At 38.1% G+C, this 27,951-nt stretch overlaps 2 protein-coding genes across 9 annotated transcripts in view; one reads left to right on the forward strand and one right to left on the reverse strand.

The window, feature by feature from the left end:
* Positions 1-294: 294 nt before the first annotated feature.
* slc12a7a (solute carrier family 12 member 7a) lies at positions 295-26,369 on the reverse strand. 7 transcript variants are annotated; one of them, XR_013797545.1, is made up of 26 exons: positions 25,479-26,369; positions 20,046-20,137; positions 19,747-19,878; positions 19,477-19,623; positions 16,889-16,943; positions 16,663-16,793; positions 16,254-16,471; positions 13,614-13,825; positions 13,349-13,516; positions 10,091-10,189; positions 9,945-10,002; positions 9,601-9,775; positions 9,272-9,390; positions 7,459-7,557; positions 7,097-7,216; positions 6,898-7,002; positions 6,639-6,807; positions 5,674-5,869; positions 5,188-5,357; positions 4,962-5,093; positions 4,712-4,819; positions 4,381-4,488; positions 2,860-3,029; positions 2,726-2,762; positions 1,249-1,382; positions 295-1,063 (listed from the first exon to the last, which is right to left on the reverse strand). XR_013797545.1 is itself a non-coding variant. In XM_079612351.1 (26 exons), the coding sequence occupies exons 1-26, from the start codon at positions 25,597-25,599 to the stop codon at positions 972-974; spliced, it is 3,345 nt and encodes a 1,114-aa protein (XP_079468477.1). In that variant the 5' UTR covers positions 25,600-26,357; the 3' UTR covers positions 295-971. The 7 variants fall into 7 exon arrangements, 4 of the variants coding, with proteins under 4 accessions (XP_079468477.1, XP_079468478.1, XP_079468479.1 ...); XM_079612351.1 differs by having other exon boundaries at positions 2,726-2,740; positions 25,479-26,357; XR_013797546.1 differs by lacking the exon at positions 2,726-2,762 and having other exon boundaries at positions 2,843-3,029.
* The window catches only part of kcnh2a (potassium voltage-gated channel, subfamily H (eag-related), member 2a), a 100,661-nt gene continuing 86,566 nt past the window's right edge, over positions 13,857-27,951 (forward strand). Inside the window, exon 1 of one of the 2 annotated variants that reach the window (XM_079612347.1) lies at positions 13,857-14,160. The gene's annotated coding sequence lies outside the window, so the exon portion shown is untranslated. The remainder of the gene's footprint in view (positions 14,161-27,951) is intronic. The other variant, XM_079612348.1, reaches the window with a different exon arrangement.

A 27,951-nucleotide genomic window follows, 5' to 3' on the forward strand; every position in this document is an offset into this window, starting at 1 on the left:
CATGTCTGGTCAATAGTATTGACAGCTGAGATGTCACTATCCAAACAGTGCATCACAATGGGAGTATTTAATGGTTTGTGTTCATCCCCCTCTACTGGAGAGGAGGGTGTGCATTGTACATCAGGCCTGTCTGCAAGAGTTGATTGTAAGGTCCATGTTCGTTGATAAAAAAACATTTCCAGAAATTATTCAGCAACACAGCCTATTTTTTAAAACATTTTTTAACACTTTTTCCAACAAGGAGTGTAATAATTTAAGAGAGTATATTAACTCTGAATTTACCTTTAAGACGGAAACTTGTGAAAGCGTTTTTAATATAAAATATGTAAAAAAACATTCATATAAATTATACATATTTGTTTTGAGAAAAATATTGCCAGTGTCATGAAAAGAATAGTAAATATTTTAGGGGGAAAAGGTATTAAAACTATGAAATATTCAATACTGACAGATTTGGCTGATGAAAAAAATCAGTTTTACTCATACTGCACTGTAAGCAACACTCAAAACTTCTCAAAATCGAATGAATCAAACTAACATTACATAAAGCTCAGCAGAAGAATGCGATGAGATGAAAAACTACATATTAAACACATAAATTACAAATACAAACACTTTAATGATTCAAACACTGTTCCTTAGAGTTAAATATCTCAGCAATAAGACAGCTGATGCCACTCTCTTCAAGTCTTATTGGATAAATCTAGGTCTTTGGCCTGTCTCTATTTAAAGATTAATATGGACCACGTCCAAGGGCCCGTTTACACCTGGTATTAAAATGTTTTCGTCGATCTGATCACAAGTGGACAACGCTAAATGAGAAGGAAATGAGAAGAATCCTCAAATGTGCTGTGCTGGCCTGCAGCTGGAGTGGGACTTCCTGTCTTGAGTCCATTTGTACAGTATCTGTGCAGCTCTGGACAGCTTCTCCTGACAGAAATACTCTCCTCAGTGTATCTTCCCGCATGATGCTATGAGTAAATGGTGATGACCTCCCTGCCGCCACCTCGGACCAGCAGCACCCGCTCCAATCCATCTGTGAGGACCTCCAGGAACTCCATGTCTGAACTCAGAGTGAAGGAAAAGTGTGGAGAACTGCAACTGCTCTGCTGTATATGAAGGTGACATTTAACGAATAACTCTCAGTCTGAAAGAAAATGACAGACTATGTTATCATGATTCTTTCAGCTATAACAGCTCCTTTAAGTAGATGTGCCACTGTCTGCATTTCAGCTGATGAAAGGATACAGTTCTCATCCCCGCCCTGGTTTTTGGGTGGTCCTGGCATGTTGAGCAGCACCAGTTGGGCTCCCTGGGATTTGTTAACTACAACCTCATTCAGTTTCACTGCAGTGTGCATTCTTCTCACATTAGTCTGATCCCTGTGAAAAATTCAGTCATTCACATTTAGCATCAAAGTAGTTTTAGTTTTTAAGACTTCAGACTTTGATAAATATGATAAATCGCATATAAATGGTACTTTATATATGAAAAGACCAATAACAACTCAATATGCAACTAAACAAGAAAGAAAACGTATGTCATTTAAATATTTTTACAAGCACTGTCATTTAAAAGTTTAGGGAGATTTTTAATTGTTTTTGTAAGAAGTCTCTTATGCTCACCAAAGCTGCATTTATTTGATGAACAATACAGTGAAAACTGTAATATTGTGAAATATTACTACAATTTAAAATAACTGTTTTCTATTTTAGTGTATTTTAATATTTTATTGATTCTGATGGCGAAGCGGTCCACTTCAGTGTCACATGATCCTTCAGAAATCATTTTAATATGCTGATTTGCTGCTCAAGAAACATTTATTATTATTATCAATAGTTGTGCTGCTTAATATTTGTTGTGGAAACTGGTGATTTTATTCTTCAGGATTTTGCAACATTATAAAAGTGTTGTTACTTTTTATCAATTAAATGAATCCTTGTTGAATAAAAGTATTAATTTCTTAAAAATAGTAATAATATTAATCCTACTGACCCCAAAGTTTAGAATTGTAGTGTATGTTTGTAGTTAGCTAGTGTATGTCTGAAGAATTCAAGTTACTTTAGCAGAGATTCATACTTGTTTGTTAATGAAATCAGTGAGCATATTTTGTTGTATTTCCTTAAAAATGGTTTGAAATATGATGGGGATCCAGTGCTAGGAATTATTGATAACCTCATTGATAGAGATGTGGAGAAGTATTAGACGTTAGAATTCTCGAAGGCCAGTTTTTGCAAAGGAATGAAACAACCATCTACTCCTAAATGAGTGAAATGTAAAATAAATGTACAATCCATCAACATGTTAATATTAAACATGAATTAATAACCAAAAACATCTCAACAGCAACCCCCCCCCCCCAAAAAAAAAATAAACATAAAAATGGGTTATTCTTATCATTAATACAATGAAATTACTTAGCACTAAAAATAATGAACACCATAATGATAGCTGACTAGATGTTATCTCAAGTAAGCACAAAGTTAGTGTTGATACACATGCAGACAGAAACATCTGTCACAATTCTTCATGCTGACACATGCCGTGGCTATGACTCACACTGACTTAAGCAGGCCACACACAGAGACACACACCAACTCATGCTGCATGTTTAGTGTGACACACATGCAACACATCCTGTTTACATCTATTACTGTAACAGACCAGACAAATAATGCAGACCATTTAAGCACATCAACCACTTGCATAAGTTAAAGGAACTTACAGATTCTCCCACTCTCTGGAAGGACAAAACAAAATATCTTGGTGTGAAAAAAAAAAAAACTAAACCATGTAATTATGAAACATGATAAAACCGTTCAGATAAACTGCAAAAATTGACTTGATTTATGAACTCACGGTTTCATATTAAAGATGTCCCGCACAGTCATGTTGGCATCCCGAAGGCGGTTGCGCTCACTAATAAGCTTCTCTTTGGTCCAGGTCATATGGACCCGGTCGGACGTGGGCGTGGGCTTGTCGTTCTGAACGGCATGGGACTTTGTGTTCCTGTCATGAATCAGCTGAGGCTGAAAGAGCAACACACACACTACTTACAACAATAAACTGCATTAACATTAGGAGAAAATGCTGCTAGAAAGCAGGTTGACAGGACCTAGTTAGACAAACTAACTAGTTTTGTTAAAAGACTGCGCTGAAAAGATCAGCTTGGGCCAATGTGAATTTCCATTGTAGTCCAGGCTGGTTTATGCTGGTTGCAGATCAAGGTAGTTGACAAAGTAAGTTTTGCTCAATAAGCAATCAGTATTTAAAACCAGTTGTGCTTATCTTTTCAGCATGGGAATGAGTGTTGTAGGAAGGTTGCGATACCCACAAACACAAGTTATGGATTAGTAAACAGACTGAGAGTCACTGACAGTCAAGACCAAACACTCTACAGTACATAATATACAAATAAATACATGTTTACACTACTAATCAAAAGTTTTGGGATCAGTTTGATTTATTTGAAAGAAATTAATACTTTTATTTGACAAGGATGCATTTAACTGATCAGAAATGACAGTAAAAACATTTAAAAATCTTTAAAATAAATGCTGTTCTTTTGAACTTACTATTAAAAAAAGAATAGTTTCCACAAAAATATTGTAAAAAAAGAAATGTTTCTTGAGCAGCAAATCAGCATATTTGAAGACTGGTGTACTGGCTGTGGATAATTCAGGTTTGCTATCACATTTAAAATATATGTTCAAATAGAATATGTTCAAGAAAACAATTACAATTATTTAAAATAGTTACGATATAGTACAATATTACTGTTTTACTGTATTTTTGATCAAATAAATGCAGCTCTGCTGAGCATAAGAGACTTCTTTCAAAAACTAAAAAAAAAAAAATTCTAACCAACCCCAAACTTTTGAATGGTAGTGTAGTTCGATTAAATAAACAGTCTAATAACAAAGCAGTATAATTAGTGGAGCTGCTCATTTTCACTCAAAATTCAGAAGACGGGAGACTCTCTTAACTCATGCTCTATAATGACATGCAGACATGCTGTAAACTAATAAAATCTTGACAGATTCAGGGCCACGGTCATTTTCATTGCCCTGCTTTGCTTATTGCTAAATAATAAGCAGAATTATAGTTGCAAAAGGCAGCTCTTAATGAAAGCTGTGGCTCTGTCATGTCTCACAATGTGAATGGATTACCACTTTTCAACTGGGGCCGGTGCAAGAGCCATTTCTGAGCAAGTACCAACCATAGTCGAGCACCGGCTCCAGCTCAGGCACCAGCCCCAGTAGAAAAGATGTGGTTTGGATGGAGCAGTTCAGCAGAGTTCTACAGGATGGTTATCTAATGGTAGTAGCCTTGACAGAGAGTGAAAATATGTGATCAGTAAGAGGTAAACCCCTGAGCTACCTCGTCCAGAATTACAGTTGGCACATGTAACTTATTCTTGTGAGATGTTTTCTGGCCGCAGGGCTTCCTCCTGATGGAATTCCGGGATTCATCTGAGATGCTTTGAATCTGGCAGTCGCCACAGAGCAAACAATCCAAAATTGTTAAGTAGGAGGAAGAGGCCTTATGTAAAACAGTGCTCTAACTTACTCAAATGCAAGCAATGCCTTAAAACTGCATCTAAAACTTGTGATTCTGTGTGAAGTGTATTGACAACAACCATACTGATTTAAGCCCCGCCATAATAACCTGACAACAATGCCAAAAGAACAGATTGCTCGAGAAATAGTACCTCTCTCTCCCGCTCTGTCTTAGAAAGCTGCATCTGCTTCAGCATCTGAGAGCGTTGTTCCATCACAAGGGTCTTCTCATAGGTGAAGGCCGAGATATCGCCTGCATGCTACAGAGATAATGACATACTGGCCAGTTAAGTCATACCTAAAAGTGCAATTCCAGTATCTTGCAAATATTCCATCATTATAATATAATATAATAATTCAACCTTTATTAAAACATGATAATGGGTCAAAATTGTATCCCACCATTTCCACAACTTCCACCTTCGCTTCAAGACGCAGGTGGTACAAGAACGTCTGCAGGTCTTTCTTCATCTGGATGCTGTTGTCATCCATCTGAGCCACTGTGAAGATCCTCATCTTACACTTTCTCCAAACCTACATGTTTTGAGGGCAGGGAAAAGCACTGTGTGAAATCTGTAGTTAAATAAAAGAGCAGCGCTGCTGTATCAGACATGCTGTCGCCTTCTACCTTGTGCTGGCGGAGCAGGAATGGAAGAAGCATGAGTAGACCACCATCATGGACAATCCACCAGACATCAATGGTACCCTCAGTGAACCGGTCCTGGTTTGTGGGAAATGTATCAATGTTTTTCGCCACTAACAGGGCCTGGTGGGCGGCTGTTGTCTCTCTGATGGTTTCTTTGGGGGGGGGGGAGATAAAATAATTTTTACTATTTTGTCAAAACTGATTGATATTTCATGGAATGGTTTTACACCATTGTGAACAACATATTATTTCAAACATATTATTTAATTCAAACTTTGAACTACTCCTCTTTAACCAGATTTTTTTTCTCTTTACTTTGAGACCTAAAGCCTTCAACAGTCCGCTCGTAATAAAGCTCAGCTACCGTCTCAACTCTTATAATCACCATCAATAATCCCTGACCTCATTGCCTTAAGCTGATTATCTGACTTTCTAGCAGTTTAGTATCAGAAAATGTCGAGTGCGCACCAATGAAGTTCTTCCAGGAGAGGGAGCTCTCCGACTGTTTCCAGTTGGCGGGCCAGGCCACCAGCACAGCATTGTGTTTCATGCCACCCAGGCCTGCGGACTGGATCAGGTGAGAGAAGCCATCCCGCTGGTTCGAGGACACCACCACATGACAGAAACCCTTAGTTTTCTCGTTTGCCATGGCTGTTTTTATATTCTGTGAACATGGATATATGTTAATAAAAATCAATGTAAAATAAATATTAATGCAAAATGTGAATTCAATCAAATGTACTGACTACCAAGCATGGGAGCTAACAGGGTGTGCATAAGCATATGTCTTGTTTAATTACTACTAATCTCCAGAATTTTGTTTAACATAAAGACAACATTGACTACAGGTAGATTAAAAATGACTGGAAGGTCAGGATTATAAAGGGGAATTTGTTTTTGCGACTGTCATGCAATGTCACCATAAGCCATAAACTTATTACAAGGACTTTCACTCTTGTGCAATCTGCAGTGGGTTAGGTTAGGTGAAGTGTCTTGTTCAAGGGCACAATGGTCATGGTTTGCTTCTTGCAGAGTTTGAGACAGCAATCTTCTGGTAACCAGCACGGAGTATCAAAATGTTTCATAAACTGTGTTAATATTTGATGTGATACCATAGCCCTAAATTGGATTTGACAACATAATATTGTCAGCATTTTTTAATGGACAAATGTAATTATCTAGAAAAGCCTTGACATATGCAAGGTGACTTTTTCTGCACAGTGAAAAAAAAAATCCAAAATGATTAATATTAATTGTCTTAGGGCTGTAAGCTGCCCTAAAGGGCAAGGTGACAAAAACTATGCAGAAAATTAGAAGAATGTAAGAATTATTTTATTTCTCCCCATTTTTAATTGGATGACAGAATCATCTCTGTATTTGACAACTATCAAGTTGTCGAATGCAAAGGTTTGGCTTTAAGCTTATGCCTTCACCTTTTCAGAGAGCTTAGCATCTGCCCCACGAGCCATGTAGGTGCCCTCCAGCACTGAGCAGACGATGGTCAGGCCTTTCCCAGCCTTCAGCTGTGAGGTAAAGGAAAGCAGGCGTGGATGTTTTACCCCCAATTCAGAGTCCAACTTCATGAGCACCAGCAGCTGAGGTCTGGAAGATGAGTTAAATTATATTTGCCTTAGATTTTTTTCAAGTATGATAATGTTTATATAGCACTGAAGATGCGCAGGGAATGCTTGCCTCCAGTTCTTTGTGTGAGGTGGCGCCTCCTCCAGTTTTATCAAGGCATAACGAGCTGCGTTAAGGGATAATCCTCGAATCCCATCTCCCCATTCCTTCACTGCCCTGTTGGGGAAATGACATTGGGGGGAATCATCTCTTGACTTAATATAAAACATTTAACCTAAAAAAACAGTGAATTTGATGGACACTTGCTTACCCTCTGTATTCAATGTACTTGTAAATGCATCCGGCAATCAGTATGACAAACAAAGCATAGTACCAAGATGAGACAAACATGAGGGAGAGACTCAGGCTCATCCCAAGGAAAGAGAGGGACCTGCAGACATCCAATGGTGCATTTAATGGTAGTTAATACAAGCAAACATTAACTCTGTCTGACTGCTCCATTCTACCTCAATTCACATGTAGATGTAACTAATAACCATTACACTACACCTATTTGGTTAATGAAAAACCCATGTCCATGTAGCATGACATTGTTAGCATGTAGGAAAACAGAATGTGCACTTCTAACAAAGCTGTTCATTGTTCCTTTGGAAATCATTAAGTGTGACTTGCCAGTGGTAGAACTTGAATCTTGGCCTCCAATTTGGTGTGCGTAGAAGTGTTTGGACAGCACAGGCCAGGTTTACAAAGAGGTAACACATCAAGAAAAACCTATAAAGTAGAAATTGAAAGCAGGGTTATTGTATAGTTAAATACAACTAAAACCATAAAAAAAACTTGAATTCAAATAAATATTAACCGAAACAAAATTAAATTAAAAACACGTATTGTACTTCAGCTAGTTACCAAGGAAACATTTCATTTCATATAACTTGATGTACTAAAACAACCAAAACTAAAATAAAAATACATGAAAACTTTATAGACAAGGTGAACAAAAATTAAAATGAAAACAGAAAAAAAACCTATTCAACTATTAATAAAAACTACAATAGTTTCTCAATGATACTAAAACACGAAATTCACAAACTGAGTAGCAAAACTGCATGTAATGGCCACATTTAGAGTGCAGGAACAATTACTGTACAGAATTTCACTGACACACATTTGTATAATTATTCATAAAAATGATAAATATTTTAAAAATATATTTAATTAAACATTAAAAATAATGGAGAGTCATCAAATTACTCATGAGTAATCATGAGTTCATCAAAACATAATTTTGACACAAATCTCTATTTGTCTAAAATCTAAAATTATTTATGTGTAATGGCTCAACGCTAAAGTTTTTTTTCTTCTGGCCTGGTCGGGCCAGTGGTTACAATTTTTACTTGCCCTGCCAAAAATGATTAAATGATTACTAAAAAGTTATATAAAGTAATAATTGCGACCAACAGCACAAATAATTACAATAGAACAAAGATACAAATTAAATAAACAGTGCTTTTCAGGTTTTTCAGGTAGGTCTACCGTCGGTCTAACAATAGTTTTAAGGTACAGAAATTGACATTTTGACAAATTGAAACACTGCGTTCTTCACTGAATAAATTAAATATAGATTAATCCTGTTATATACTGTAATATACTGTTACACATGGGTTTTACTTCTCAACTGTTTATGTTCACTTAAGACATAACCGACAATGTTGCGAGGATACTCACCAATACGGGCATGTTGACATATTTTTGTGTGAATATGTCCATTCAAGTGCACGTAGACATAAAAGAGAACTCAATTCAGTATTCACGCGCTGAGATGCGGCATTCTGTGTGTCTTCTTGCACACAACACTTCTCACACAGCAAGTACCGAATTGAGTTCTCTTTCGTGTCCTTCTTACGTTTGAATAATTAAATTGACTTACAATACTTAAAAACACATGCAAATGATAAACTTTCGTGATGATGCAGCACTGGCCCGATTGGGACAGTTGGCGGAATTGTCTTTTACGCTGGCCCCGGGCCATCCATCGGGCAGTCCTTATTGTCGAGCCCTACACATAACTATAGCCTTTTTTTGAAATTGTAATTTTCCAGCCAAAATCAGTACAATAAAAAAAAAGAATTCTAATTATAATATTATTCTAATAATATTATAATAATAATTATGGTTATATTATATTGTTTATATTATTAATTGTTTATATTATTCATATTAATAATATAAATATATTACTCCCCACCACACACACACACACACACACACACACACACACACACACACACACACACACACACACACACACACACACACACACACACACACACACACACACACACACACACACACACACACACACACACACACACACACACACACACACACACACACACACACACACACACACACACACACACACACACACCTCCTGGCCCTAGTTATATCACAAAGTAAAAGGTGAAAGCAAGGGAAACACACTGACATTGACAGGATGGGAGCAACATCATCTAGGGAAGCGATGAGGATCCCAATCTCACAGATGGCTGCAGTTAGGAGTAAGGCCCAGGTTGGCTCACCGTTAGCTTTACTATGACCAAACACCTGCCAGTGAGACATAGGTCATGTAAGTTACATCACAGGATTATATTCAAGAAGACTATTCTCTCAACTGTGTTGCACACTTTCTCTTCTTTCTTTGTATACCTTTTTTGTGAGCAAGGACATTTCAAACAAACACCTGTGCCTCAAGACACATAAAGGTGCATTCAACTAATACATCATCACAAAAGGAAAGCCAGGGCATGTTGTTACCTGTAAGAATGGCATGATACCATCTCGAGCTATAGCCTGAAGGATCCTGGGAGCAGCAGTGAGGCTCTGTAGGCCCGCCCCACAACATGAGAAAAATGAGCCAATCACAATCACCCATGAAGAGGGCCAAGCTAGTGTTGAAACAACTAGAGTGTTCTTAACCGACTCTCCATACCTATTACAAAAGCAAGCATGCAAAAACACAAAAAAACACTAAGAATGTATTAGCAAAAATGCAAAAAACATGCAAAAACTGTGACTGCAGGTCTTATCTGAATGGATTTACAAAGCATTTTTGTAACCCACTGTTATTGTTATTATTATCATTACCAAATAGCACTTACTTGTCTCGCAACAACACACCTTCAATACATGCTCCAAATAACACCACACAGGAAATGTCTGTTTAGCATAATTAAGGGGTTAATCTTTCCTAGAATTTTTTTTTTTTAATTCATAGAGACTCTTTTTTTTTGCAGCAAAAAGATACAGATTAAGGAGGTGGTTACAATAGCCAGAATGGTGCCAGTGGGAATGGACCTCTGAGGATCTCTAAGATCTCCAGACCTGTTTGATCCAGCCATGATTCCTGTGAAATTCAGAGAAAAACATTTTGATATGTTTCATAATACTTTTAAAACACTTTTTCCACAATCACAAATGGTGAAGCAATTAATGTAACCTAATTTTTTCAGTAGGGTTTTTAAACCACATAGTATTTTAAGTAATTAAGCTATTTTACTTATTTTAGGTAGCCAGGTATTGTTGACAGATTCTATAACGTCACATTCATTCCTTGAATATATTTCAGCAATTCCTGCCATAGATGCCCAACTAATGAATCCCTTCCTTGCAAAGGATCAGCAAAGGAATCTTGAAATAAGTTTGCGATTCAGTCTGAATCTTTATAGAATCACTCATATACTGAATCATTTAGAATGGTTTCTAATTCTGTGAAAACTACTTTTTACCACACAGAACTACCACAATCCTTTGAAACCAAAACTACAGATCGTTTGTAAGCGGTGAAGATCTTTGTTATGTTTAAGACCCGTGTACAATTTGAGGACAACTCTGAGCTGCAGGTAAATGTGATTTGCAGCCAATAGAGTATAAAAACACAAAAAATCCCCAAAAGCACAAGTACAAAGCTGTGTTCCCTTTCGATTGGGAACTTGCACTGCCTCCTAAGACGCTACTGGGGAACGCCTAAAAATGACTGGTGTCTGAAGCACTTGTTTAATAGCAACAATTGTATTGGCCGGTCAGTATTGGTCAGTAGTAGTGCGACCGTGAGGTATAAAAGGGTGCCTAGAGAACACTTCACCCTCTTTTTCGTCTTCAGGGACTGCTTTGTTTAAAGTATTTTAAGCGAAATGGCATGTGACAAGCGTTTCAAGAAGTGTGTGGATCTGTAGGTTTTTGACACCTGATGACACAGACGACTTGTGCATTGATTGTTTGGGTGAGGAGCACGCACGCTCAGTCCTCGAGGAGGCTCTCCCTTTGAGAAAGCTCCACTTTCGTTTGTCCCTATTCTCGAGAGCCCTGCTCACACTGAGGTGGAGATGGAGTTTGCTGAAGAGTTCGAGAGAGGTGTAAATAGTCAATAGTCAATAGTCCATAGAGCTTTTAACAGACAGCAGTAATGGTCTAGAAGGCTACTCAGAGCCTCCTCTACTACTGTCTTTCTGGCACTGAGTGTTGCTAGGCTTCCTCTAGTTCAATGTTTCTCATCCCTATCCTGAAGGACCCCCAACACTGCATGTTTTCTTTGTCTCCCTAATCAAACACACCTGATTCAACTCATCAGCTCATTAACCCATGTGACAATGAGCAGATGAGTTGAATCAGGTGTGTTTGATTAGGGAGACAAAGAAAAATTGCAGTGTTGGGGGTCCTTCAGGACAGGGTTGAGAAACACTGCGTTAAAGAGTAATTTTGTTGAGGCCTCCACTCTCCAGAGCTCTGGATAGCAGTGCTATTAGTATTTACATAATTCAGGCTCTCCTTTGAGAGTTCCTAAAACAATATGGAACTATCATACCGTAGGTATGAGCTTTGTTAGGCTTCCTCTCATTTAGAGAGTCATCCTGCTGAGGCCTCCGCTCCCCAGAGCTACGCGTAGACCAGGGGTATTCAATTAAAGTTCCAAGAGGTCTGGTTTCTATATTTCCTTTCCAGCGGAGGTCCGGATAATATGGAAATATGGAATAACGTCTAAAGGTGCCACATGTTAACTTAGTTGTCACAAACCTGGTTTAGTGAAAAGGTCTGAGAAAATAATTGTATTTGCTACATTTGTGTTTTCTGCAGCGTTTTAGCAAAAGTATCTATTTTTCTGATCATCATGTTTCTGTTGTTGTTAAAATAACCACGTCATCTGCAGCTCTTAATGCAGTGCATACGCCTTTATTGGGAGAAAGCAACGCGCATGGAGCGGAAAGGGCTTGAATAAAGCGCGTTTAAATCCACAGAGCTACTATGCTCTGTAGGTCCTGGAGACCACTTTTTCGTGATGAGCAGTGTCACTCCCCTCGTTTGGATGTTCAGTATGTTCAATCTTGCTCCCCAGGATACCCGTCTCTGGGATCCAATGTAGGATGGTTATTGTAATTTTGCAATACCTTCTCATTGGATGCCTTTTATAAAGGCAAATTATAAAGATTCTGTTAAGAAAAACAGATAGGTTGTAGACTAACAAGGTTAAGAAAACAGAACCAATTTAAAGGTTCTGGGGGTTGACATTTATGTCCCCCTTAAAAGTGACAAGCCAGGGTCTCTATGTCCCTAGGCATATTCCCTTAAAGGAATCTTCCTTAAAGAAAAAGGATAATGGTTCCTAGCCTTTAAGCTCGGCCATGGGTCAAGTCCTTCCACTTGACCTTGTGTAGAGGCTGTAGAGGGTAGTGTCACCGACAGCAAATGCTGAGATTTATGTACGTTATTTTGTCACTTATTTATGTACGTTATTTTGTCACTTATTTGGATTACTATGCTAGCTGCAACCATTTACATCCAGTCTTTGTGCTAAGCTAGGCTAGCGGTGGGTGCGTCAAACAGACTTATAGCACGCACGGAGATGAAAAAGGTATGTATGGACTTATCTAACTCTGGGGGATAAGGTGAATAGGCTAAAGTCCCAAAAAGTCGGAGTGTTCCTTTAAACAAGTGCTTCGGACACATATCATGCTGAGGCGTTCCCCAGTAGCATCTTAGGACGCAGTGTCTCGTTCCCCTTCTCAGGGAACCAAGGTTACATTTGTAACCAGAGACGTTTTGAGACAATAAGATAACACCTATAGAAAGATATTTCTACCTACACAAAAACATGTATTGGATCAAAAATAACCCCAAAATGAAAGTTCATCATTCAAACAAATATTTTCTTTTTTTCATGTGTAGCAAGACAATTTTGAGTCACATAGGCCTTCTGGTCACGTTCCCATGCTCCATGTGACTGTATAATTCGTTGAACTCATGAACCACGTCAACTGAACTGATTTATAAAGATCTGTGGTCACCACTATTATGTTTTTTTTTTTTGTCATTTTGGAAATTGAAAATCATAGTCCACATATTATACTGCAAATGTCCAGTAGGCTACTACAAAAATGTGCCTTTCTACAGAAGAAAGTCATAAAAGTTTAGAATGACAAGACATGGTAAAGGTGAGTAAATAAAAGACATTTACGTTTTCTATAAAAAAAAAATTCTCTCTCTTTTTTCGTTGTTGAGTAAACTATACCTGTAACTGAGGGGAAGTAGATTCCAACCAGAAGGGTGAAGAAGGTGGTGATGTCATTGAAGACATAAGGCATTGAACTGTTCTTGTCCATATCCTCTGAAGCCAATTCTGATTTCGTTCCCTTCTCCACGATCTCCATGGATTGTCCATAGTGTCTCCACATGTTTTCTAGGAAGGAGAAACAGTAATAATAATACTAATAATAATCCAATTATTATTATTATTATGTGTATAGTTTGCTGTGTATTTGTATTTGAGAAATCACCTGATATGGCCTCGCTGAGCAAGCCAGGAACAGCCCGAATCTCTGTCAAATTGTTAAGGGTGAAGAACTCATCACATGTTGCATTTCCTAAGTCACCTTTGCAAAAAAGATTCCACAGTTCGGTAGGGCGGGTTACATTGTCGATTACCTCCGTCTTTAGACACTTGTCAAAACCATAATGTTTCAAGGTGCGGTTGCCTAGTAGACAGATTCTGTTGAAGCACAAGAGAGCATATAGGCTAATTAATTGTGTAATTAAATATGCTCCATAACATCTCATTTAGACTATCCTAAAATTTTAAACACCTTTATCATATTTCAATCAAATACTAAGGCATAGGCATTTCTAGTTTTTATTTAGTTTTTTTGGGGGGTTAGGTTTTTGTTGTAACGTCACGCCAGGTAGCCCCGCCCTCACTGACCTCGTGTATTCCAACATAAAACATGGACGTCGAGAGAATGAATGTGGAAGTTTAGATTCGGATATGATTTGACAAATTTATCAAGGAAAACCATAAAGGCCTCAGGGACGTCACGAGAATTAGAGGTATGTGTTCTTAGTTTTGTTTACACTGACTCTTCCACCACGGCACCACTGAGGCTCCTGTGCGAGAGAGCGCGCAACGACGAGAACTGTGATCTGATTGGCTGTTTTGTGATTGATTGCGTTGTGTCGCTCAGTGTAAGAACAAATTGCTTGTAGTAGGCCTAATTATCGCGTATTCGTGTCACTTTTGGTTAGGACACAACATAACAATTTTGCTTTACACAGCACAGCTTTTATTTATTTCTATGTATACGCTGCTAGACAAACGTAAGTCTTTGACCGTTGACTCAATGCTATTCAGCGTCTCGTACATCAAACTAGTTTAAAAACGCCTCTGCAGACTGCGTTCTTCTTTATAGCTTCAGTATGCGTCTCGGGTTTTTAAAGGAAGAACGCGTTCTTTGTGTAAACAACAGCAAAGATTGATATCCTACTACAATCAACAACTATGTGCCCCTTCAAGTGGGAGTCGGAAATGTCGAAATTGCGCGTTCCAAGAACATTAATGACCTAGGGAAGTCTTTACGAGCGGGAAACTCAGAATTCTATGATGCACGATTTGCCAAGTTGGGATGTTGATGGGTTTGTCGATTTAAAACCGGATGGAAACAATAATATATTGATAATATCATAATCTTTTTGTATTTAGAGAGTGTGCGCAAAGCAAGTCTGTAGCAAATGGTCTTCTTTCATCGTTTGCTTATTGTGATACATAAATTAGCCTATAGAAATTTATATTTTTCATCATTTTTTAAATTCAGATGTAGACCTAGTTATTTGGGTTTATTGTTCAAAACATTAAAAACAAATTTTTTTCTATTTCTATGTAGTTTTGTTTCTATTTCTATGTAATACGACACTTTTAAACATGATTTTTAAACATCTTGAGGGGGCCAAGTCCCTTGTCCGTCTACTATTTATTGACTTCTCCTCCGCTTTTAACTGCATTCAGCCCCATGTTTTAGCAGACAGGTTGAAGAACACTTACAACATTGATACTGGACTTATCTGCTGGCTAATGGATTTTTTAACAGTGAGGTCACAAAGGGTGAGAGTGAACAGTGTTTTATCAGTTGCACTTTTTCCCTCTACTGGGTCCCCCCAGGGCTGTGTCCTCTCCCCTCTTTTATTTGTTTTATACACAAATGAATGTCAAAGCCATCATGAACGGCGCCACATTATTAAATTTGCGGATGATTCGGTCATTGTGTCCCTCCTTAATAGTGATGACCCTGAACACGGTCCTGTAGTGAATAATTTTATTGATTGGTGCAAATCCTCCTTTTTAAATATTAATGTGGCAAAAACGAAAGAGATGTGCATCGACTTTAGAAGGAATCCTACTGTCATTTCCCCTGCTGTGTTGGACAATCAGCCAGTTGAATTAGTGCAGCAGTACAAATATCTTGGGACTGTAATTGACAGTAAACTGTGCTTTGAGTCCCAGGTTGATGCTGTGTGTAAAAAAGCACACCAGCGCATGCATTTTCTTCGTAAGCTTCGCAGTTTTAATGTTGACACTGTTTTTATGGAAATGTTTTATTCCTGTTTTATTGAATCTGTTCTTACTTTCTCTTTTATCTGTTGGCACGGGTCACTTTCTATTAAACAGAAAAATCGCATGCACGGTATCGTGAAGGTATGCAGCAAAATTGTTGGCACACCCTTAAATGACCTACATGACCTGTATAAGGTCAGATCCTTGAAGAAGGCGAGAGCCATCTTGGCTGACCCTAGTCATCCCTTGTGGGATGAATTTATGCTGCTGCCATCCGGGCGCAGATATAGTCTGCCGCGATGCAGAACAAATAGATTAAAAAGGTCATTTATCCCGACGGTTATCACAATTGTTAACAATACCCGGTGAATTCAAGTATAATTTATGTTTTTCTGTGATTGTGTTTATTGTTGTTGTTTGATTAATATATTTGTTGTTACTGCTGGCTGTAATCTAAATTGCCCCTCGGGGATAATAAAGTTACCTTGACCTTGATACTTCTGGCTAATGTGAGACAGGCTAATTTGTACTTTGAAGACAACATAACTTTTCCACCATTGAGTTTAAATGTAAAAAAAATCACAGCATTACTCACTGAAAATTGGGAGGCTTGAATGCGCTTTGGATGACGCCTGCGTAAATGGCCATAATTGACAGCACCACACAGGACAGGAAGATCAAGGCCAGTTTGTTGACGTATTTCACTCCAACAAACACTACCAGGGTCATGATAGCTAAACAGCATGTGCCATAAATACGCATGTTATTTTGCATCTGCGCTTCAAACACATTGGCAGTGGGCATGATGTATGTCTGTAGCAGGGTATAAAAGGAAAGAGAGAAAAGTTTTTAAGTTAATCTGATTTTTGAGGTTATGTGACTAGGGCAATGAAAGGGTAAATTTATAAAATCTGCTGACTCGAGTTAGCTCAGTGCTGACACAAACTCTTCTGCAGTGGCAAATGAGCATTTGCTCACAAGAATTTGTTAGTGTTGGTGCTCACCAAAAAAATTTCCATGGTTCCTAGTATGTACATAGAACCTGCAAATGTGGTGCCCAGGTAGAAACACAGACCCACTGCTCCTCCAAACTCTGGGCCTAATGCTCTGGAGATCATGTAGTATGAGCCACCAGCTAAAGTGGGAAGAAAATCAAGTTGACTTGAAACAAATATGGAGTAAACAAAAATAATATATATACAAGAGTGACATAACAGATTTAAATCATACCAGGAACTACACCATTAGTCGCAATGGCACTCATTGAAATTGCAGTCAGCATGGTCTATGGATGAAGAAAAAGACTGATGTAAAACAAAACTTATAAATGCTTGCTTGCAGGGTAGTTATACTTTTTAGTTTACAATTTGGTTTCATTTTTGTTAGCTTTCCCTATTATCATCAGTTTTAATTATTTCAGGGCTTTCTAGTTTCAGTTTTTGTTTTAGTATTTTAGGGCTAATGTTATGTTAATGTAAGTAAAATTTTCAGCAGGGTCTAATGTTTTTGCTGTCCTGTGTAACTTTTCACTCAGTGGTTAAAAAAAAACCTTAATCTTGCAGAAGAACATTGTTATATTATTACATTATTATAGTTTTATCAAAGTTTATTTGGGTAAAGACATGATTAAAGATGGATATTTTTACACTCACATTAATAACATTTTGTTCATTTTTATTCAAAAATAAGTTACATAGACATGCAGACGACTTCCAATTATTTAAATTTTTTAATTAAGTCTTAATTATTAATTAAGTTTTATAGGATACTAGGCATACACAAAAACAAAAATGATTTGTGATAATTTATATTTTATAAAATTAGCTTTTGTTTATCACGTCATGTTAGTCTTCGATTTTAAAAACCCAACTTTAAGCAGGCCAGTCAAATTCATCTAAACACCAGACCCCATTAGCCATATCAATCTAGATCTGGATTTGAGTCATGCTGAAATTGTTGCCACAACGTTTGCACAGTAGAATGTAGTTCTGTAGAACGTGTGTGTTCTATAGAATCAAGATTTGTCTTCACTTGAAGAGGAAGTGTTGACATACTTTGGGTTTTTTCTTTTGTGTGTGAGACAAAATGGCATTAAAGCAGTGATTGAAGAAATGCCTTCATGTTTCTTTTCACACAGGCACTCTAGGTTTGGGGTTTTCAAAGTCAAAAACAGTGGGCTTCCCTTCAGACACAAAGTACATGATGCTAACACACACACACACACACACACACACACACACACACACACACACACACACACACACACACACACACACACACACACACACACACACACACACACACACACACACACACTCTGTCTCTTTCCATACAACAGCAAACCTAGCCCAATGTAAAAAGTTCTTAAGCAATTATTGAAGTTAACAATCATAAATAAACTAAGAACGAAGCTAATTACACAGAACATCCAACCCGATCTCACGGCAATACGTAAACATTTTACGAGGTGGCTAATTTGTACAAATTCATACGACCTCACTCGTACGAATTTGTACGAATTTTGCTAAATCATACATATTTCACGAGTTACCAAATTCGTATGAATTCGTACGAATGACCTGACCCCTGACCCTAAACCTACCCATCACTTGGGTTTAGACAAATTGTACGAATTCGTATGAGTGAGGTCATACGAATTAGCCACCTTTTAATCACTCATACAAATTCGTACGAATTGGTCGTGAGATTGCGTTGGAACATCACATTTCACATCAGTTTTCTTTCCCAAATGTTTACAATCACTTATGACATAACCAACTGTTTTAATGTGAAGACTCGCCAAGACAGGCATTTTGACACATAAGTGTGTGTGTATTTGACTTTTCAAGCGCAATAAGCGAGGGAAATCAGATTGTACGTTGTCTGAGAGGTAGCTTCCTGTGCACACGCTTCGGGTGTGAGTACCGAATTCAGTTCTCTTGCGCAGTGTATTTGCGCTTTTAATAACTTAAGCATGTTCCGTTCATTTATTTTCTCATTCATTTTTTTTTCATCGCAGTGCTGAAGTGCCAACTAGCCTCTCCCTGGAGGATCCCTTTATCACTCTACAGATAAAGCATTGTGGAAAATTCGCGTATCTACCCTGTAGTGATAAAATGCTACAGATAAAACATTGTGGAAAATTTCCGTATCTACCCCGTAGTGATAAAATAAAATTCCGTATCAAATTTATAGGCAGGACAAGTAGTTTGTTTAGGCTTGGTTTGAAGAAAATTACAAACATGCGTACATATATTCAAACGCACGTAACTATAGAATTAATTCTTGATGCGCACGTGAGCGCCATCAGTGTTTATCGCAGGTTCGCGGTTAAAGTCTGTGTAGAGAGAACGGTATCGTCTTAGCGGCCCCTAATTTAATAACAAATTAAAATTTCGACGGAAGTGAATCAATCAAAACTAACTTTAGCTGGAAAATAACATTATTCAAGAACCGCTATGAAGCCAAAACAATCTGTTACCTTAAATTATACGTTTATCTCTGTAAAGCAGCTTTGAAACAATCTACATTGTTAAAAGCGCTATATAAATGAAGATGACTTGACTTATTTTTAAATCTAACGTACCAGTAACTTTAAGCAGTCCTGCGCTGCATAGATAGATTAACATACAGCCATCAATAAACACTTATCGGCAGGTTGTAGGCTATAGCCTCCCCTGACATGCCATCGGCTCGCACCCCCTGGCCCTGGGGAGGTCCACCCCACAATTTGAACTTTGAAAACCCCTGCTCTAGGTAAACCAGCTTAGTGAGTCCAAAAAAAAGATATTTCAAATTGTCAATGGGGAAAAACTCACGCAAGAACAGCACATAAAGATGACAGCAAGGGCCTCCATGATTCCCGCGGTACCCACTATCCACGTGAGCCGCAGGAATAGAATCACACCCAGAATGTTCTGCATGCAGGGCAGGAACACTCCTATAAATGTGCCCATCTGAGGGCCCTTCAAACAGATTAACACACAAAGCAAAAAAAAATCCAAACTGAAATTCCAGCAAAATGTCGGTTGAAGCGTGTGTGTTTGAGTCTCCTATAATCATCTCAGTGAGTCTGGTTGGAGACTCACCTTCACGGTGACTCTCTGAATCCCATCCTCACTCTCAGCCTGCTCATGCTCGATGACCCCCTGGGTTATGTTGGTGTAGTTGGCAAGTTTGTTGAGGAGGGATGACACCATCGGAGTGCTGTCTATCTCGTCCTGTGAGTAAAGACATGGAGGAGCTAAATAGTTTAATACATACAGCAGTGTGTTGTAACTTAGTGACAAAATATGAATGAATCTCATAGGTTATATAAATCTCATAGGTTTGAATATAAAGTGCTCTAACAGTGATTGAGGTGTATGGGTTTCAAGCAGTTTGTTACCTCATAGAGAGCCATATTCTTGCCGTTGCCGTAGATGCTGTCATCATGATCTGTACTGATTAAGGAGCTGGTTTCCCTGGGGGTATCCTCACCTGGCAAATGACAGGAAACATATTTTTTAGTTTAGAGAGAGGTTGATTTTCAGCGTAAAGGCTATATGCTATAACACTAGCATAATCGCTGAAGAGATTTTAAAACATTAGGCAGAATGCACTTGCTGACTTAGTGAATGGTTACTGTGAAAAACTGGCGATGATGACACTACCAGACTTTGAAGTTGTTCCAAAAACACCAAAGTCATGTAAACACATTCCTCACTTCTAGATGCACGACAGATGAAAACGTGTTCTAAAAGCGGCACAAACAATTTCAGACATGTTTCTGAAGCTTAAAAACCCCAACTCTGTGCCCATCATAGAACTATGTGATTTTCTCTGAAATCTGTCAACTCAAACTGCCCAAAAACTTGCTCTGACTTTCAGCAACCAAATTCGACTCCTTTAGACTGCAAATCTGTGCAAAACGTAGGCCTACAAGTAAAAAAATATATATAATACAACTGAAAGTGTGAACTGTAATTGACAAAACATGTTTATTCTTGTCTTGGAAAAAACATTACAAAACCACCATATTTTCACATAATTCTTCATCTGTTTTTAGTCAAGAAATAAAATTAAAACGTTTAATTTACTAGATGCTGTTGAAACAAATCAGGGTCAATCTTTGAAATAACTTTTAATAATAATGGCATTAAATAAGTGTTTGATACCACTGACATACATTATACTTTTTATTATGCCATGATTGTTTGCATTCACCAAGCCATATTATGTGAGACACAAGCATGCCATATTTTTCAACTACAAGACATGAGACAAAGTAAAATACAAACAGATCAGCCAGATCATTTTTGTCCATCCAGTATGATATGTCTAACAACTGTACTCTCGCAGAACTCTTTTAATATATTTTAATCTGTTTATATCTAAACCTAAACCCTCAAAGCAGCAAATATGTGAGCTGTACACATCTACCGCACATGTGAATACCTCTGCCTGAAGATAAGAAACTTAATGTGGCTGTAAAAATGAAATTGAAGGAAACTTTTTTCCCACTATATACAATTTTAAACGCTCAACAAAACACTAATGCAAAGATCATTTAAAATGTTAAGCTTACTTGTGCCACTGTAATGACCTTTTGATGATCCATATCAATGAGATTTAAACTCGCCTATCGTCTCTGCATTCAACTCTGATTCATACTCCATGCTGAGAGGGAGACAAAGGCGTGAATGTGTCTGATGGACTAGTGAGAACCTTTTTACCTGGTCTCTAGTTTGATTAAAACAGGAGATACTATGCCTCAGCAAAATGCTGCACAGTCTCCTCTGATGCAAAGCGGTCTTTTGAACAGCACTACTGCAGCTGATCTCATTTGAATTTCAATGCACTGAGTGGGATCAGTCTGTGTCCGTGTTCCAGCTGTTGTCCGAGTCTTGTACCTCTCGTATCTGATTGTCTCACTCTCTCTCTCTTTTTGGCTCTGCATGCTGTATGGTGACATCAGCCCTCCAGGATTAATAGCAACCGCAAACTGATTGGTGGCACTGAGTGCAAGTCTTATAACTATAAGCTTAACCTTAACGAATGCAAACCTGTTGTGACTGCTTAATAATTTTGTGGAAATCTTGAAATATAAATTTTTGTAACATGATGAATGTCTTTCTCTTTACTGTCACTTTTGATCAATTTAATGCATCCTTGCTGAATTAAAGTATTAATTTATTCAACCTTAAGAAGGAATACACACAAAAAAGTTTGCATATGGGTTTTATGTTTTGTATCAAATTTGATACATTAGGCTTTTATGGTCCATATGATACAGTGAGAATATGCTCACACTCGAGGAGGACAAAAACACTGAGCAAACGCCACAACTGGGCAAAAATATGCACTTTGGTGCTGATGTTATTTTTATTGCCAAAGGTAAGATGAAATTCTGATTGCTTGTAATGTAAGTTGTAATCTAAGTATCGGTTGGCACTATTTTTGGAATTCAATGCAATACAATGATCATTTTGCAATACAATAATTATTGAGAAATATACAAATAAACGTTCCTCAAAAGCCTGATGTGTCATAGTTTTGATACATACATTTTAATGATGTTTCCAAAAAATAATGAATGGACAGTCATACAAACATCAAGCGTAATGTTAGTTCTGGCAGGTCACGTTAGTCAAGCTCGCATCAGCTGACTCTCAGCTGATCCACGTCTACCTAGGAATGCGACGCCTATCACTGTATACATGTATAGACCATATGCGCCAGAGAAACGAGGGCGCATGCAACCATCTTTAGAATATTGTCTTTAAACTTCCGTTTTTGTGGTTGCTCTGTATCTTTCTATGGCATTGCTGTCCAGGACTAATTAGCTTTATAACTGGATTTACTTAAAGGGTTAGTTCACCCAAAAATGAAAATAATGTCATTAATGACTCACCCTTATGTCGTTCCAAGCCCGTAAGACCTCCGTTCATCAGCGGAACACAGTTTAAGATATTTTAGATTTAGTCCGAGAGCTTTCTGTCCCTCCATTGAAAATGTATGAACGGTATACTGTCCATGTCCAGAAAGGTAATAAAGACATCATCAAAGTAGTCCATGTGACATCAGTGGGTTAGTTAGACATTTTTTAAGCATCGAAAATAATTTTTTGTCCAAAAAAACCCCAAAACTACGACTTTATTCAGCATTGTATTCTCTTCCGGGTCTGTTGTCAATCTGCGTTCACGACTCCGCAGTGACGCTGCTGACGTAAGACGCTGATGACGTGTTAGAGAATACAATGCTGAATAAAGTCTTAGTTTTTGTTATTTTTGGACAATTTATTTTCGATGCTTCAAAAATGCCTAACTAACCCACTGATGTCACATGGACTACTTTGATGATGTCTTTATTACCTTTCTGGACATGAGGGTGAGTCATTAATGACATTATTTAAATTTTTGGGTGAACTAACCCTTTAATGTAAAGTTAATGAAAGTTATCATGAGGATTGTAATGTTTAAAGCAAATGTCAGTAGACCGGAAATATTTTAAAACGAGCCGTTCATTCATAAATAACCACAATCGCTGTGGCAATACAGACCGGAAGACAAAAGACAACGAGCGCTGCGCTGAAGAGGGGCGGGGCTACATAAGGTCTATAAGCTCCTTCAGTAGGCTATTATCAGCAGCTATCTGGGTTCTCAGGAGCTAATTACCCTCCTCCATCCCCAGCTCCTCCTCTCATCCAGTCAGGATTTGGCATTCTGATTTCCCTTGAATCAGAATACATTTTCGAATTATGTTGTACTTCAATGATATCTTTAATACATTCATGTTGGTTCTGTTCTGTTTACCCTAAGGGGGGTTATTGCTGCTCTCCCTGGTCTTATCCATGCTAGACTGCATGGATGCACAGGGAGTTCTTGCCCAGAACGGAACCATACCGCTAATCCAAACTATATGCTAATTGTCAATCGTATTTGACGATAGTGGTCCTGGCAGAACTTGCTTTAAAAGTTGCTTCAGTCCAGTATGGCTGGTATAAAGAAGCACATGATGTAGAAAATACTATAACAACTGTCTTTAATATCACACTTAGGAAACGACAGGAGCACACAACCACTTTCACAGAGACGACACATGCAGGACAAAGAACTAAGGAGAACTCAGGGCTTACAGTATAAACAAACTGGGTAATCAAAAACAGAACCGGTGCGGGGAACTAATTAACCACCTAGGAGACTATCTAGTGAACTAATGACCGAGAACATCGGCAAACAGAAACAGAAACAGAACATACACGCTACAATGACCGGAAGGTGAAATTTTTATTTTGTGTTAAAAGGCCTTTTACATGTTAAAAACACATGAACTGTCAATCAGAGGGTAGAAAGCATGTAGAAGATTGTGTACAACAGTTTTTTCAGCAATGTTATGTCCATGTTGATGATATATAGGCCTTAGAAATTCATGTTCTTTGCACCAGAAGAAAAGGTTCTATATAGAACCTTAAAGGGTTCTGTAAGGCGCCTCATATACAGAACCTTTAATAATGAGATTATTTGATGGATTTAGTTTTAATGAATGAATTTAGTTTTAATAAATGTTTTATTTTGATAAAACTTTATGAATTGAAAAGCTTGAAAACATACTATATCAGTAGAGGATATAAAGGGTTATTTATCATTGAGTCTAGAACCCCATAGAATCTTTTTTTCTAAGATATCATAAAGTAAAATGTATGATAAAATTAAAATTATACAGTAGGCTTTATATGGTTAATGAGGTTTAAATTATCAACTGATAACGCAATCTTAACAAAACGCCTGCACAGCCACGAGAAGGTATTTTCGTGAGCTCCGTTTCATTTCAAAAAGGCACAATTAAACTTATTTTTGTCATGGAATGTTTTAAATAGGTCAATTTATAGGAAGAGGATAAATTCCATAATGATAAGCCACAAGCTCTGCTACATGTTCATAAAAGTACACACATAAAATAAAACATCTGGATTATGCAATTCTTATGTGAATGTAAATGGATAACTATAAACTTTAAGATCATTACGCCTGTTCCAATTGTGTGCCAAAAACAGAATATAAAGGATCACTGACCAATTGACTCTTGGCACCAGACCACAACTTCAACTTTTTATGTAAATAATGATACAACACCACAACAATGAGAAACCGGATGCGACTTAAAATACCTGATGAATAAACTGACTTGCTCTGATTTAAATTCTGACATCATTTGCACCCTCATCAAACCCCTCTCACTTTCTTCTGTGGAAAATAAAATATAATTTTCGCAATGTCTCAAGGTTTTTATTTATTTATTTTTGTCCATAAAAAAGTCAGTGCTCACCAAAACTGTTAGGTTACCAATATTCTTAATATATATATTTTTTTGTGCTCCAACATGAGAGTGAATAAATGATGACAGAACTTTCTATCTCTTTAACTTTGAATGGAATCCACAAAAGAAAAAAGTTCAGAATATCCAGAATAGAAGAATATTACAAACAAGACTCTATAATAGTACAACGTGGCTTTAAGGTCTCTTTTGTTATGCACAAAAAAAGTGGTGGAACAGTGTGTTGCAATTTATCTAAAGATAAACACTGAAAAGACGTCATAGAGTAAGAGAGAAACAGGAAAGTGGAAAAAGGGCAACAGGAAACTGCCACTTATTTACACTCCATGAGGATATGATTTCACAAACACATGCCAGTAAACAAGGCTCACATTTGCTTTTGAGGATGCACTTACAAGTACACTTGTGTTTAAAAAACCAAGCATTTAACAGGAAGCCTTTAAAAGTTCTGTTCTTCTGTTTGCACATGTCTAGGCAGGATTCCTCCCCCCCAGAAAGCTCTCACCTGAGTATGGTTCTGCTACCATATCTGTCTCCTCGTCCTCTTCTTTCAGTATCTCTCCATCATAGTCTGGATCTGATAATGGGGTGTCCTCCACCGGCACCACTGTGAAGTTGGTGGGCATTTTCCCCTCACACCATGTGCTCTCTGTTTTGTTTTTTGAGTCTTTTTCTCTGTCTCACCCCAAGTCTCCTGGGCTCGGCAGAGTTCGAAGTTCTCTGACTTCTTCACAACTGTTGTTCAGACGCGGCAGCCCATGTGATCTCTTTCCACCATATAAGGCGCATTACACAACTCCTCCCTCTGGGCGACGGGCCGTTCTGTCCTGCCACAGAGCTCTGAGCTGGTGCTTCCTGTTTTGTGTTAACTGCCCTTCTTATTGTACCTGTGAAGGCTGGGAGGGAGGTGATTGTTTGCCGTGTCAGAGTCATCTGAGACTGCACAAAGTGATGAGAACAAAAGGCTTAACACAATGTGGCATTCCTCAACCCCAGCCCAATTCCCTGCCCCACCCCCTCCTGACGTTCCTAGCCTCAAAGGAAACGTGCAACAATCACTCCATTCAGGAACCATTAGGACTGGAGAGGAGTTAATGCTGAAAATAACTTTTCCTGAAAAGACTACAGCTGCAACTGCATGAATTTTCACTATCCCTTTGTACAACAAATTGGAATGTCGATCAGTCAGATTCTTAAAGTATGTGTGTGTGCATTTATTTGAAATATGCCTTGACAATGACTTGTTCTGTTTTCTGCTTCAAGGGTGTGTGCACAAGCATACCGTGACACAACTGATGGATACACGCTGACAACGCGTCCATCAGTCATGTGAGAGTGGCTGATAAGGGTCTCAACAGTGGCATTTTGCTGAATTCACAGGAACAACCTGCATAGCAGCTATGGTGAAACCTACTGTTGTGACTACAAACTAAGGTGTTCTGTGGGGTCCAGCACATGATCACAACTATAAATATGGAAAATATTTTGTTGTTAGCAATAAACTATAATACTTTTTCCAGTTAATTTTTTTTTTCATGCTTACATAGGCTGCCCTCTGTGGGTTGAAAGACTATAGTACCCTGTCTGTTTTCCCCCTATCCCATGTGATTGACTGTGTGCCTTTACCAGACCAGCAGGTGGCAGCAGATACAGTTTTTGGGCTCTTGAAGAAGTTTCCAACTTCAGCACACAAAAAAATAAAAAATAAACAACAGAACTAACTCCAATGAAGGTGAAATAAAACGGTATGGTAAAAATAATAAAGTAAACATATACACCACTAGAATGTGCTTTGCTTAAAGACTTAAAAATATTTACTGGGGCACGTCGGGGTTGTACCTTTTTCTGTTATGCTGGATGAGTCAGTTGGAGAAATCTCGCTAGTCCTCGGGTGTTTGGGTTTGGTTGGATTGAATTTTTTTTCCAAAATTCTCTTTTGAGACATTGCTAACTAGTAGCGCTGATATCGTATAGTTGTGCAACTTGTGTGTGGGCCGTGATTCGCGTCAAGACACATCTGATTGGCTAAAGCCTTGTTTATACTCAAGTCTCGACGCGTCCGCATGAGCACGAGTCTCCGCTGACTGCACGCGCACTTCTCCAAACGGTCGAGGCGTTTATAGGTTTATACTTGACGCGCTCGCCGTTGTACTATTCTTTGAAACTACAGGGGGCGACTCGAGTAATTGTCCTCTCTAAACCATCAGGAATCGGTGAGAAGAAGAAATATAAACACGTGACAATATTTATTTTAGTTACCACCACCAATACAAAAATAATCGTGTAAACCCAGTAAACCCTAGTGATGGGCAGATCGAGGCTTCGTGAAGCAATGAAACAGTTGAACCAAATGGTCCATATTGTTTCGAGGCTTCGAATCAATCCGACACCCGTCTCCACGGTGACACCTAGTGGTCACTTGCAGGTGTTGATCTGAAACAACCTTGACGAGCCATTAAAATTGTTGTTTTTTTTTTATTATTGTACTTTTCTAATATGTGAATCTTGTAACCTATAGACTCCTCACTGTGCATAATGTTATTTTGGTCCTGCAAAATGAATATTAATAAAATAAATCAAGCCACAATGTCTCACTTTTTTTGATATTTTTATTCAAAAATATTAATTTCTCTCCTGTGGAAGGACTTAGCCTACATTTTTACAGATAATTTCACCAGCCTTTGAAAAAATCCTCTCACAAGGGACACTTGTTGCTGGAATGCAAAGATATTTTTTAGCCATGACATACAAATGAGGAAAGATTCCTGCTCTCTCATGAGTTCTGGGCAAATATGCATCTTTTCACTTCCACTGTGGCATCAGCTGTAGCATTGTGTATCATCTTGGTTTGATGGATACGACGAGTATCAAAAAGTTCCCATAAACTGTCCTGTGTTTCTACTGGTGTTGATGGTGATGGGTCTGATGTTGACATTTCTATCCCTATCTTTAATCTATCTATGTATCTATCTATCTAT

Source organism: Phoxinus phoxinus, assembly GCF_949152265.1.
Source record: "Phoxinus phoxinus genome assembly, chromosome: 5".
Taxonomy (NCBI): Eukaryota; Metazoa; Chordata; class Actinopteri; order Cypriniformes; family Leuciscidae; genus Phoxinus; species Phoxinus phoxinus.